At 49.9% G+C, this 15,094-nt stretch overlaps 1 protein-coding gene across 1 annotated transcript; it reads right to left on the bottom strand.

Moving 5' to 3' along the window:
* Window positions 1–776: 776 nt before the first annotated feature.
* LOC109784543 (putative F-box/LRR-repeat protein 22) lies at window positions 777–1,145 on the bottom strand. The gene has a single exon (XM_020343146.1). It carries the CDS (start codon window positions 1,143–1,145, stop codon window positions 777–779), a length of 369 nt encoding a protein of 122 aa, XP_020198735.1.
* Window positions 1,146–15,094: the final 13,949 nt, after the last annotated feature.

Here is a 15,094-nt window from a genome sequence, read left to right as displayed (position 1 = left end):
AGGTTTTTGGGGAGCGTCTCGACGCGACTGCTCCCTATCCGTCCCCAACTCCGTTCGCCTCTGCTTCCACTACTTTCTCTGCATCGACACCATGGCCGACGACGCTGCCGCTAAGAAGAAGGCCACGAACGACGCCGAGGCTGCTGCTGCCGCCGCCGCATGGGCCTGGCCAACCGGAGGGTATGATCTGTTCATCCCTCGTTTACTCATACTTATGCTAGCCGTATATGTGCTGCTCATAGAAGGTTCGATTCTATGTTCTGTACGTGCTAGTATGCTTAGGTATCGCTATGAGATGCATACCTTTTATGCCATGCTTACTGTTTACTCGTGGATAAGTCTAATCGGAAAAGTGCTAATATTTTCAGCACATACTATCTATCCTTGAACAGTGGGAAATCTCGAGCTCCTCAAGCAGAGGTAACATCTTGATCGCCTCTTCAAATCCTTGATCGGAGACAGATGAGCTAATGAGATGAAGGCTCTTTAGCAAGGGTACCCTGCAAGGTAACATGAGATACGATAATGATTCGAATATAATTAAGTATTCAATTTCTGGTTCAAAAAAATTTAAGTAGACCACTAATTCAAAATTGACGGATCGACCTTTCCTAGTTCAAATAAATTTGTAACATTTCTCAGAAAATGGTGATAACTGAAGGGAGCAAGAAAGAAGAACCCTGCTTGTGGTACGGTTTGTGGAAAACCTAGGAACAGGACACGGTTTGCAGATGATTTATAGTACTAGGGTTTAGGGTTTCGGATAGAATGAAATCTTACCGCTCGGCGAGGATGAGGAGGATGTGGTCGTCGACGCGCTCGCACAGGAAGGCCTCGCACTGGCCGGCGCCGAGCCACAGGGCCTCCCACACCATTGTCTCGAGGCTCCACTCGCGACGAAACGGTGGGACGAACCACAGGCCGCCGCGCAGGTCGATGCGGCGCCACAGCTCCGGCTCCTCTCGGGTGGTGCGGCGCCATGAACGGCACACGCCTGCCACGCCGCCGATCAGGAGCTCGGCCTGGTCCAGCCTGTGGAGGATGCACGAGATCAGGTCCTGGTGCAGCTCCGCCCAGTCCCTCTCCGACGGCGCCCTTTTCTTGGAATACCGGCTTCGCTGTGATGCCCTCGCCAGCGGCGGCATCGCGATCGCGATCGTGCAGGGCGCCGTTAACGACGACTGAGCTGGCCTCGCACAGTCGCACTGGCTTCGATCGATCATTTTATAGTGCGCGAGCGCGGTAGGTCGGTTGTTTTTTTTGTTTTTTTGAGGCAGGCAGGTAGGTCGGTTGCTGGTTAGCGTGACCTCGTCACGGTCCGTTTGTGATGGGATGGGCCCACTTGTTGAGCTCTCGACTGGGCTTTTGCGAGAGAGCAATTCTCAAAAAGGAAAAAAAAGAACTGGTTATTCGGTAAAAAAACCTGGTTAGGATTTTCTTGTGATCCTGATGTATTTCCAATGAACATTATTATGGATCAATAAAGGCCGTGGCCGTTTTATTCTCCAAAACAAATGAAAAACCTTGCGAGAGACCTTCAGGGGTCACTTTTCTTCCTTTTCCTTTTCTGAAAAGAAGGATGACCCCCGTCCTCCGCATCAATTGATGCATACAGTCATTAAGGTCACTGTTGATTCCCTGGGAGTAAGCCAAGTGGTGCCTCTAGCTGCTGCCACATGTCGCGTGCTGCACTCTCACTGAATTTTATTTTTCTTTTTGTACGCATGTTTGGATTTTAGATGTTTTTATTACCTTTTTGGTTTTCTCTAGGTTTTGAAGAAAAAATACTGAACTTTTTTGTGCGCGGAAAAAATTGTGCTTCCACGAGAAGCAGAGATATCGATTTGCTTCTCCTGAAGACAGAGATTTGCTTCCGCAAGAAGTATGGTTGTGCTTCTCTGGAAAAAATGTGCTACCACACGAACCACAGTTTTGATTTCGTGAAGAGCACAATTGTGCTTCTTGGAAAGGTAAAAAGATTGTGCTTCCATGAAAAACACAGACTTGCTTCTTGTGAAGGCATAGATTTGCTTCTGCGAGAAGTACATCTCTGTGCTTCTCGGAAAGATAAAAAGAAAATGAGCTTTGTGCTTCTCGTGGAGGCACAGATTTACTTCCGCGAGAAGCACAAAAAGGGGAAAAGGTGAAAAAGAATGTGATTTTAGCTCTGGTGTTTTCTTTTGCGTTTTCTTGTGAAAAAAAGTTTGTCGAAACATATTAACATGGGATCTCTTAAGGATCTCGACGTGAGAAATCCAACGGTGAAAACAGTTCGGGCTTTGGACGTACGGTTCGAGAGAAAACATTTTGAATAAACAACTATGAAAAAAGGGAAAACTCACATGTTGCAACGCTTGAGAAGGTGGGAGTGACCTTTGCAAGGGTAACCCTTAGGGTAATGCTAGGCGCCATCCGGATGTAGAGGACCGAAATAACTGCCGCGTTCACAACCGTCATATGTGCAGCCCTTGGCCTGATCACAACATCCCATACGTCCCACACTGCCTCTCTTCGCAGCACCATGGCCTTTGCACCCCTTCTGCACAACTGCTCCAAGCAAGCAAGTCACCGATCAATGCGCGGATGGCTCTGGTAGCAACTCTGTGACCTACCAGCAACGCCCCCACCCCCCGGTCGTAGCAACTCTGGCGGCCTCGCAACAACGCCTTCGTGGTCCGTCGCAACATCGCCGTGGCCGTAGAGCGTCGCAGCACCCAGACCATCATCAAAAGCATCGTCGCGCCGGCGTTACTGCAGCCGGTTTGTCACCGACCATCGTGGTGTTGCTGCATCCGGCTCGTCGCCGGTCACCGCTGCTGCAACTCATGTCGTCGCAGCAGCCGGCGTTGCTGCATCCGACTCGCCGACGACCACCGTCTGGAACTCCGTCGTCTTAGCACCGACGCTCTCTCGTTGTACTCGTAGTGGACCTCACAGCATCGGATGCTTCCAGCAAAGCGGCCTCGTAGCATCTAGTAGTCTCTGACGCTCCCGTCAGCGAGCAGCCTCACAACAACCTCGTTGTTGCAGATGTCGGCTTCGTTGTTGGTCACTGCTGCTCCAAACAACGTCGTCGCAGTAGCCGGCGTTGTGAACACGCTGCCATGAACACCTCCACTTGCAACAGCATCGACCCTCCCCTGCTGCTGTGGTGGTCTCCATTGTGATTCTGTGCTCCGGCTTGCAACAATGGTAGCTGCTGCAAACGAAGGCTTGCACATCAGCATCAGCGGTGGAGGTGTGGCCTGGCAATGCGGTGGTGGGAGCGGGATGCGGCAGTTATGAGCGGCGGTACCGAATCACGTGGCAGAGTGTGGTGGCTGAAGAAAAAGGAGATGGGGAAAGGGACGTCTCGGGAAGAAGAGACGCTAGTGTATTGAGAAGATAAGGATGGGGAGGTGCTAGCAAACATGGGTGGTCCCTAGGGACGCATGTCAGTGTGAGGAGCCGGTTGCCGAGCAGTCCGCTACATCCGGATGGAATCAATCGATTCCCTAACCCTTAACTAGTGAGTTCGCTTTTTCGATGGGTAATTCCCCAATTCCTTCTTTATGAAACTTCAGATAAACACACACACACACACAGGTACCACCTCTCATTAGGGTTAGACATACTCTCGGCAGCGCCAAGCGGCGCCATTGAGCTCTCCCATCCCCACTTCTCTTCTCTGTCGGGAACAGCTCGGGCAAACAAAGGGATGATCCCTGGATCATTACCCGACCTTGCCACATGCATTCGGTGAATGGCTTTGGGTTTTACCCCTCGCGGTCCAATTTCACCGGGCTAGGATTTCAAGATGGAGACAGGCGATCCGGGTTCGAGCACAAATTCAGGCGATGCCGAGGCAACGATGAAGGTGCTGGGGATCTCAGAGGAGGATCTCGATTACGTCATGGTGGAGGAAGAGGAAGCAATATCGGAGGAGGCAATCCGTTGGATGGCCATAGCAAGGGTGCACATGGTGAAGCCGTATAGCCAATATCGGTTTTACAGAAACATGAGGTCGCATGGGACTTGGCCAAGGAAGTAAAGATCAGACCGTTGAATGACAATTTGTACACTCTCCAATTCATGTGCTTGAGTGACTGGGAAAGAATGATGGAGGAGGGGCCATGGACTTTGTGAAGGATGTTGGCTCCCTATGATGGCTTCACCAAACCATCCTCCTTTGTCCTTGACACCCTGAGATTTGGATACAAATCCATGATCTTCCTGATGGGTATTTCCATTGATCAAATCCCTAGCAGGGAAGGTAGGGGAATTTATGTATGCTGAGCCAAAGTCACAGGATTTTAAAGGCAATGTCTTCAGGTTGCGTGTCAAGATCAACGTAAACAAGCCACTCATGGATGAGGTGGCACTTCTCAAGGGGAAAATGCATGTGGTATTTCTGGTAAAATATGAACGCTTACTGCATTGGTGTGCAGTGTGCTTCTATTGGGTCATGTGTACAAGGAGTGTGGTGAGGGAGTTCACCCTCTCGTAGCTCTAGTTTTTACAAACTTGTGCACCTCTTGGTTTAGAGGTGTTGGTCGTGGCTTAGGAGGCGGCAGAGGTTGAGGACATGGACGTGGTGGTGGATGTTCTAGTCGTGGTGCAGGGAGGAACTCCAAGGATGGTAGTCGACTAGTCCGGACGAGTTTATGGATGGCTACAAGGTCCCTGATGCAACTATGTAAAGCCGATCACAAAAAAAAATGCACGTCTGAAATTGCAGCTCCAGTAGACCGTGCATCTACTGCTGCGGCTGCAGCAACACTTGCTAATGGTGCGACTAAGGGCATCATCCTAGCTCTTCCACCGCCAAAGATACCCTAGAGCCCGTCGTCAAAGCATGATCTCAAGAGAACAAAGACAGGTATGAGTGCAGACAAGAGTGCACCAAAAATAGCATCTCAAGGTAAGACTAATGAAGCAAAGTTGGTGACCCATGAGGAGAGCCGCTGGTCCCAACAGTGTCCTCTGCTAGAACTCCGTGGTGCGGGCAAGCCAGCGACAGTTCGAGGGCTTCATGACCTAGCAATTTGCCCCAACGGTGTTATTCATTGTAGAAACGCAAATTTCAAAAACATGTGTCGAAGGTTTAGTCGGTATGTTAGGCTTTGATAAATGATATGTTGTTAGTAGTAATGGCTGAACTGGAGGCCTAGGATTGTTTTGGAAAAATGATATAAACATTGAGGTTCTTGGTTACATAGAGTATCACATAGATGCTAAAGTCTCCATCGGAGGTGACACGGACTGGACACTCGCCTATTTCAATGGAGAGGCTCGGACTAGTGCAAGGTATAGAACATGGAATCTAATGAAATTCTTGGTTACAACCAGCCGTTTACCTTGGTTGTGTATCGATAATTTCAATGACGCTTTGAGAACTGATGTACATGTTGGTATTGGTCAAAGACGTGCAAGCCAGATCGTCGGCTTCAGAGATGCGGTCGACGTGTGTGGTCTCATGGACCTCGGATACCAGGGCTAGACGTTCGAGAAAAAAGTCATCGGTGGCTCGTTTTGCCACGTAAGCCTGGACTGGGTGCTAGCTAATCCTTCATTTCTCGAATTAGGCTTTCGCCCCGCTTTATAGATAAAGCAATCATCCGTACATCCAAGTATCATAAAAAAAACGAAAAACGACAGCTGGGGCCATAGCACAGTCATGCCCAAGAAAGAGAGAAGAAACAGAAAAGGAAAAAGCCACCTAGTGGCAACATCCAGAGTGATCGTAGGGTGCAGACAGGCGGCGAGCGGAAGCCATAAGCGCATCCAACATCACCCCAAGGCGGTCCGATCCCGCTGTCTAGCAAGCAGGTGACATAGCTGCAAGATGGCAAGAAATTTGAAAAACGAGCCAGATGCCCATCTCGGAAAGATACTCTCAATCACCATCTTATTACGCGTCGTCCAAAGGGTCCACGTCATCGCCACAAAGATAAGCCAGAATAAGCGGCGTTTGCGGCCAGCCTGTGTCGCTCTGGCCTGCAGGAACTCTGCAAGGTCTCCTGCCTCCCGATCAGGTCCTAGTGCCTCGTGGACGAAGCTCCAAAGGGACCGCGCCGCTATGCACGAGAACATGATGTGGGTACCCGTCTCCTGAGTGTGACAGATGGGACACCGACAATTGCCCAGGCCGTGGCACTTAAGGACCTCGGTCCCCGAGGGCAAGTGAGCATGAAGAAGCTGCCAGAGGAAGATCTTTATTTTTAAAGGCACTGGCGCCTTCCACAATGGGGATAGCCACTGTATGGTCGGCGCCCGACATAAAGGCTAGTAGGCTGAACTAACGGAGAATTTGGGAGAGGCTCCAAGAAATGGTGTCAGGAGACTGGGATATCACAAGCGGGACATTTGCCCTCAACTGCTCCCATTCAAGCACCTCGTCCTACCCAAATGACCGTCGGAACTCGATGTTCCACTGACCATCTAGACAAGCCTCGAAAAACAGAATATGCGGGTCGGTGCAAATAGCATAGCCTAGAAAGCCCAAGCGCAGCGGCTCCCCTCCCTGCCATGGGTCAAGCCAGAACTGGGTGGCCTTCCCATCGCCAACTGAGAAGGTGACGCCAAGGCGAATTTCTTCCTTAATCTTCTAGATGGATTTCCAGAAATGGGACCCAGCGATACGAGAGCAAGCCAAGAGAGGCTCACCCCAAAGGTATTTTGCCTGAATCAGCTGTAGCCATAGCCGGTCCTCACCTCGTAGGATCCGCCAAACCCAATGCTGCATGAATGCGACATTCATGCGGCGAGAGGCCGTGATACCAAGTCCACCCCTCTCCTTGGGCAAGCAGATATCCACCCACTTGACCATGTGGTATTTTGGGCGGCCATCGGAAGCCTGCCAAAAGAACCTCGCCAGATCCCGATCGAAGTCACCATGGACGCTCTCCGGCAGGATATACATCCCCATCATATACATGGGTAGGTTGGCAAGGTTCAAACCAATAAGGATGGTTTGCTTCCTTTGGAAGTAAACGTCCACACCAAGGTTCCGCGCAGGACGCTACTCGTCCCACTAGCGGATCAAAAGAACTCACTAAGACTCTAGAGTCCGACATAGGCATACCCAGGTATGAGATGGGGAAGGAGGCGAGCTTGTAGTTGAGCTTATCTACAATCCTCTGCTGCTCGGCCGCGGGGTAGCCTAGAACGACAACCTCACTCTTGTCAAAGTTAATCTTAAGTCCTAACATGGCCTCAAAGTAGAGTAATAGGAACTTAAGATTAACAATGTCAAGATCCGATCCCTCCATAATCATGGTGCCATCCACGTACTGTAAGTGGGTGACACCCCCTCCGGTGATGAGATGGCTAACCACCCCCTTTAGGTGGCATGCCAGCCTAGCCTTGTCAAGGATGCCAGCAAGGGCATCAACGACAAGGTTAAATAGAAGAGGGGAGATTGGGTCCCCTTTCCTCACACCCTAAGAAGATCTAAAGTAAGGTTCTATCTCACTGTTAATATTGATGGTGGTGTTACCAGACCTCATCAGCTGCATGATCCAAGAGCACCAACGCTCATCAAATCATGTTTGTTGCGGCACTAGCCTCAGGAAGGACCAGTCCAGGCGATCATAAGCCTTTTGGAAGTATAGTTTAGGAAGACCCCCTTATGGCCCCGTGATGCCACCTCATGAACAATTTCATGAAGGGCCAGGATCCCGTCATGGATCGTCCGACCCTTTAGGAACGAAGTTTGTAGGTGGTGAGCAATCCGCTGTGCTACTGGGGCCAGATGAGTGGCGCACACCTTCGTGAAGATCCGCTCCAGCAAATTAATCACGGTGATGGGCCTAAAGTGCCGGATGTCCGTAGCCCCAACTACTTTGGGGATAAGGGATATCCGCCCTAGCTAACCCTTCATGGATGGGTCATTTTCCCCTAGAGTTTCTTAGCCAAGGTATTGTAGTTTCATCGGATCAAAGGTTGATTCACCTGTATTGTTCACTCTAGAATCCAGAGGGAAGAGGGGTAGAGCGATGTCTAGGTATGAAATTTACTGGGAAAAGCACGCAAGCTTCCATGAGTCTCTGAGCCCGCAGTGGAATGACATGTCCAAAGGAACATCATCCATAGAGACGAGTAATATATTACTGCAAATATCTAGACGTGTTCATCAGTTGTGTTAGGACTAATACCTCTAGAATTAAGTTGTGTTAGGATTAACCATTAGAACGAGTCCATCACATGGACATACCAAGACATGAGACCGTGGTGAGTCCATTTAGTGATCCGGTATGGGTAGCAGAAATGTTCCACGCCTTTTCCCGAGAAGTGACCCTGAGTTATCGAACCAACGAGAGGACGTGCACTATAACAAGGGTTTCTATCAAGTTTTTGTTAGAGTTAAATTCTAGTTTTTAGGGACGGGATCATTGAAGGAAATATGCCCTACAGGAAATAATTAAGCTGTTATTTATATTTCCTTATATCATGATAAATGTTTATTATTCATGCTAGAATTGTATTAACCAGAAACTTAGTACATGTGTGAATACATAGACAAACAGAGTGTCCCTAGTATGCCTCTACTAGACTAGCTCGTTAATCAAAAATGGTTAAGTTTCCTAGCCATAGACATGTGTTGTCATTTGATGAATGGGATCACATCATTAGAGAATGATGTGATGGGCAAGACCCATCTGTTAGCTTAGCACTATGATCGTTTAGTTTGCTATTGCTTTCTTCATGACTTATACATGTTCCTATGACTATGAGATTATGCAACTCCCGAATACCGGAGGAACACTTAGTGTGCTATCGAACGTCACAACGTAACTGGGTGATTATAAAGATGCTCTACTGGTGTCTCCGATGGTGTTTGTTGAGTTGGCGTAGATCGAGATTAGGATTTGTCACTCCGATTGTCGGAGAGGTATCTCTGGGCCCTCTCGGTAATGCATATCACTATAAGCCTTGCAAGCAATGTGAATAATGACTTAGTTGCGGGATGATGCACTACGGAACGAGTAAAAAAACTTGCCGGTAACGAGATTAAACTAGGTATGATGATACCGATGATCGAATCTCGGGCAAGTAACATACCGATGACAAAGGGAACAACGTGTGTTGTTGTGCGGTTTGACCGATAAAGATCTTCGTAGAATATGTAGGAACCAATATGAGCATCTAGGTTCCGCTGTTGGTTATTGACCGGAGAAGTGTCTCAGTCATGTCTACATAGTTCTCGAACCCGTAGGGTCCTCACGCTTAAAGTTCGATGACGATTGGTATTATGAGTTTATGTGATTTGGTGTACCGAAGGTTGTTCTGAGTCCCGGATGAGATCACGGATATGACGAGGAGTCTCGAAATGGTCGAGACATAAAGATTGATATATTGGACCATGTTGTTCGGGCACCGGAAGTGTTCCGGAGAGTTTCGGATAAAACCGGAGTGCCGGCGGGTTACCGGACCTTCCCGGAAGTTAATGGGCCACCATGGGCCTTAGAGGAGAGAGGGCCGGCCAGGAGGGGGCGCGCGCCCCCAGTCCGAATTGGACAAGGGGTGGGGGCGGTACCCCCTCCTTCCTTCTCTCCCCTTCCTCCTTCCTTCCCCTCCTTGTTGGACTAGGAAAGGGGGGAACCTACTCCTAGTAGGAGTAGGATCCTCCCCTGGGCGCGCTCCTTGAGGCCGGCCGGCCCACTCCTCCCCTCTTTTATATACGGGGGAGGGGGCACCCCATAGACAGACAAGTTGATTTCTTAGCCGTGTGTGGTGCCCCCCTCCACGGTTTTCCATCTCGGTCATATTGTCGTAGTGCTTACGCGAAGCCCTGCGTCGGTACCTTCGTCATCACCGTCACCACGCCATCGTGCTGACGAAATCTCCCTCGGCCTTAGCTGGATCTAGAGTTCGAGGGATGTCACCGAGCTGAACGTGTGCAGATCGCGGAGGTGCCGTGCGTTTGGTACTTGATCGGTTGGATCGCGAAGACGTTTGACTACATCAATCGTGTTACTAAACGCTTCCGCTTTCGGCTACGAGGGTACGTGGACGCACTCTCCCCTGTTGTTGCTATGCTTCTCCTAGGTAGATCTTGTGTGGTCGTAGTAACTTTTTTGAAATACTACGTTCCCCAACAGTGGCATCCGAGCCAGGTCTATGCGTAGATGTTATATGCACGAGTAGAACACAAAGAGTTGTGGGAGATAATAGTCATACTGCTTACCAGCATGTCATACTTTGATTTGGCGGTATTGTTGGATGAAGCGGCCCAAACCGACATTACATGACCGCGTTCATGAGACTGGTTCTACCGCCGTGCTTTGCACACAGGTGGCTAGTGGGTGTCTGTTTCTCCAACTTTAGTTGAATCGAGTGTGACTACGCCCGATCCTTGTTGAAGGTTAAAACAGCACACTTGACGAAAAATTGTTGTGGTTTTTGATGAGTAGGTAAGAACGGTTCTTGCTAAGCCTGTAGCAGCCACGTAAAACTTGCAACAAAGTAGAGGACGTCTAACTAGTTTTAGTCAGGGCTTGCTGTGATGTGATATATGGTCAAGACGTGATGATATATAAATTGTTGTATGAGATGATCATGTTTTGTAACAGTTATCGGCAACTGACAGGAGCCATATGGTTGTCGCTTTATTGTATGAAATGCATTCGCCATGTAATTGCTTTACTTTATCACTAAGCGGTAGCGATAGTCGTAGAAGCAATAGTTGGCGAGACGACAACGATGCTTCGATGGAGATCAAGGTGTCAAGCCGGTGACGATGGTGATCATGACGGTGCTTTGGAGATGGAGATCAAAGGCACAAGATGATGATGGCCATATCATATCACTTATATTAATTGCATGTGATGTTTATCCTTTATGCATCTTATTTTGCTTAGTACGGCGGTAGCACTATAAGATGATCTCTCACTAAATGTCAAGGTATAAGTGTTCTCCCTTAGTATGCACCATTGCTACAGTTCGCCGTGCCAAGACACCACATGATGATCGGGTGTGATAAGCTCTACGTTCACATACAACGGGTGCAAGCCAGTTTTGCACACGCAAAATACTCGGGTTAAGCTTGACGAGCCTAGCATATACAGATATGGCCTCGGAACACTGAGACCGAAAGGTCGAGCGTGAATCATATAGTAGATATGATCAACATAGTGATGTTCACCATTGAAAACTCCTCCATCTCACGTGATGATCGGACATGGTTTAGTTGATATGGATCACGTGATCACTTAGATGATTAGAGGGATGTCTATCTAAGTGAGAGTTCTTAAGTAATATGATTAACTGAACTTTAATTTATCATGAACTTAGTACCTGATAGTATTTTGCATGTCTATGTTGTTGTAGACAAATGGCCCGTGCTACTGTTCCATTGAATTTTAATGTGTTCCTAGTGAGGGAGTCCTGGATTAGGGGGTCCTCGGACAGCCGGACTATATCCTTTGGCCGGACTGTTGGACTATGAAGATACAAGATTGAAGACTTCGTCCCGTGTCCGGATGGGACTCTCCTTGGCGTGGAAGGCAAGCTTGGCAATACGGATATGTAGATCTCCTCCCTTGTAACCGACTCTGTGTAACCCTAGCCCCCTCCGGTGTCTATATAAACCGGAGGGTTTAGTCCGTAGGACAACAACAATCATACCATAGGCTAGCTTCTAGGGTTTAGCCTCTACGATCTCGTGGTAGATCAACTCTTGTAATACTCATATCATCAAGATCAATCAAGAAGGAAGTAGGGTATTACCTCCATCGAGAGGGCCCGAACCTGGGTAAACATTGTGTCCCCCGCCTCCTGTTACCATCCGCCTTAGACGCACAGTTCGGGACCTCCTACCCGAGATCCGCCGGTTTTGACACCGACATTGGTGCTTTCATTGAGAGTTCCACTTTGCCGTCACCATAAGGCTTGATGGCTCGTTCGATCATCGGCAACGATGCGATCCAGGGTGAGGTTTTCCTCCCCGGACAGATCTTCGTATTTGGCGGCTTCGTACTGCGGGCCAATTCGCTTGGCCATCTGGAGCAGATCAAAGGCTACGCCCCTGGCCATCAGGTCAGATTTGGAAACTTGAACTACACTGCCGACATCCGCGGAGACTTGATCTTCGGCGGATTCGAGCCCATGTCAGGTGCGCCGCACAATCACAACGAGCATGATTTAGCTCTGTCGTCGGACAGTGTTCGGGAGATCACACCCGCCACGGAGGCCGCACACTCAGTGGCGATAGCGCCGAATACCAACTTCACCTCCTACGAGACCCGTGTTGCCGAACCGTTGGATTCGTCCCCAGCCACGGACTCCGAGCCGCTAGCGTCCGTGCCCATCAAATCCGATTGGGCACCGATCATGGAGTTTACCTCCGCGGATATCTTTCAGCACTCGCCTTTTGGCGACGTACTAAACTCGTTGAAGTCTCTCTCCCTGTCGGGAGACCCTTGGCCGAACTATGTCCGGCTAGAATGGGATGCGGACGACGAAGAAATTCGCACCCCACCCACCACCGACTTAGTAGCCACTATCGACGATTTAACTGACATGCTCGACTTCGGCTCCGAAGACATCGACGGTATGGACGACGATGCAGGAGACAAACAAGAACCACCGCCCACAGGGTGCTGGACTGCCACCTCATCGTATGACATATACATGGTGGACACCCCCAAAGAAGGGGATGGCGATCAGACAACGGAGGATAATCCCTCCAAGAAGCAACCCAAGCACCGACGTCAGCGGCGCCGCTCTAAGTCTCGCCATAGCAAAAGCAGCGATACCGGCACAAGAGACAATAACACTCCGGATAGTGCCGAAGACGATGATAAACTCCTCCAGCCAGACCTCGAGCGGGAGGATGAACAAGCCAGCCCTCCGAAACAGGCAGCAAACGGAGAATCAGAGGATGACAATTACATGCCTCTCTCCGAAGACGAAGTGAGCCTCAGCGACGAAGAATTTATCGTGCCTGAGGATCCCGTCGAGCAGGAGCGCTTCAAGCGCCGACTTTTAGCCACAGCAAACAGCCTGAAGAAAAAGCAACAACAGCTTCGAGCTGATCAAGATTTGCTAGCGGATAGATGGACTGAAGTCCTGGCAGCCGAGGAATACGAACACGAGTGCCCAACCAAGAGTTACCCAAAGCGCAGGTTGCTACCTCAACTCGAGGAGGAAGCATTGAAACCTACATCACCAGCGTATGATGCGGCTGATCGGCCACCTTGTGGCCGAGACAGAGAGGCATTTCAGCCCGAAGTCCAGCCCGCACCCCACCGCCACTCAAACAAAAATACCAAGGCCCAGGGCAACACGCGGGACCTGCGAGACATATTGGAAAACAAGGCAAAACATGCAAGATCGATCTACGAATCACGGGGGCGCGCACCAACGCGGGACGATGACCGTCACGCCGGATACACTAAAAGCAAATCCGGCCGGGCCGAATACAACAGACAAGACTCATATGAACTGTGTCGTGATATAGCCCGGCATAGAGGCGCCGCACACCCCCTATGCTTCACTGATGAAGTAATGGATCACGAATTCCCAGAAGGGTTTAAACCCGTAAACATTGAATCATATGATGGTACTACAGACCCCGCGGTATGGATAGAAGACTTCTTCCTCCACATTCACATGGCCCGCGGGGATGACCTACATCCCATCAAGTATGTCCCGCTAAAACTCAAAGGGCCGGCTTGGCATTGGCTTAATAGCTTGCCGGCAAACTCCATCGGAAATTGGGAGAGCTTGGCAGATGCATTCCTGGACAATTTCCAGGGCACTTATGTGCGACCGCCGGATGCTGACGATTTAAGTCATATAACTCAGCAGCCAGGGGAATTGGCCAGGAAATTCTGGACCCGGTTCCTAACTAAGAAAAACCAAATTGTTGACTGTCCGGATGCAGAGGCCTTAGCCGCATTTAAACATAACATCCGTGACGAATGGCTCGCCCGGCACCTCGGTCAAGAGAAGCCAAAATCCATGGCAGCCCTCACGACACTTATGACCCGCTTTTGCGCGGGTGAAGATAGCTGGTTGGCTCGTAGTAACAATACAACAAGCAAACCTGGCACATCAAAGGCCGGGGATAGCAACGGCGAACCACGACGCAACAAACACAAGCGCCGCAAATATGGTGAAAACGCCAAAGATACGGCAGTCAATGCCGGGTTCAGGGGCTCAAAGTCCGGTCAGCGGAAAGGGCCACTCAAAAATAATAATTTGGGTCCATCCAGTTTGGACCGCATACTCGATCGCCAATGCCAAATTCACTGCACCCCAGGAGCGCCAGCCACCCATACCAACAGAGAATGCTGGGTCTTCAAACAACACGGCAGGGCAAGCGCCAAAACCGGAGAAGGGGAGTCCCAAAGCGATGATGGCAACGAAGAGCCCAGATCACCGAACACGGGAGGGCAAAAGAAGTTTCCCCCGCATATTCAATCGGTGAACGTGGTGAACACCACCAAAATTCCCAACTCGGACCGGATATGAACCCTTAGGGAGGCCGACTTAACGGAAACGATCGTCCCACAATATAAACTAGGACCGATCACCTTCAACCGCATGGATCGTCCGGTTAATGCCTATCAGGGCAATCCAGCCACACTAGTCCTCGACCCAATAATAGATGGGTTCCACCTCACTCGAGTCCTTATGGACGGAGGCAACAGTCTAAATCTGCTTTAATAGGACACAGTGCGCAAGATGGGCATCGATCATTCAGCGATCAAACCCACTAAAGCCACTTTCGGAGGCATTATACCAGGTGTGGAAGCCAGCTGTACAGGCTCCATCGCCCTTGAGCTAGTCTTCGGATCACAAGAAAATTACCGTACCGAAGAGTTAATCTTCGAAATCGTCCCTTTCCGCAGTGATTATCAGGCACTGCTCGGACGAACCGCGTTCGCTCGATTCAACGCGGTGCCACATTACACCTACCGTGAGCTCAAGATGCCCGGTCCACGCGGCGTCATCACGGTTAATGGCAAGACCGAACCTTCCCTCGGCACCAGCAAATACACCACTGCCTTAGCAGCAGAAACAACGAGCAGCACCTTGCAGCCGAACCTCGAGTCGACGCCAAGGCTCCCGGACACCGTCAAGGGACTACGAACTACTTCGTGGAAGG

The sequence above is a fragment of the Aegilops tauschii genome, chromosome 6 (genome assembly GCF_002575655.3).
Source record: "Aegilops tauschii subsp. strangulata cultivar AL8/78 chromosome 6, Aet v6.0, whole genome shotgun sequence".
In the NCBI taxonomy this organism is placed as follows: Eukaryota; Viridiplantae; Streptophyta; class Magnoliopsida; order Poales; family Poaceae; genus Aegilops; species Aegilops tauschii.
This window is presented reverse-complemented; position numbering and strand designations above follow the sequence as displayed.

What these genes read in the sequence shown, in the direction of transcription:
- LOC109784543 (XM_020343146.1), bottom strand. Translation starts at nt 1,145, where the DNA reads ATGCCGCCGCTGGCGAGGGCATCACAGCGAAGCCGGTATTCCAAGAAA.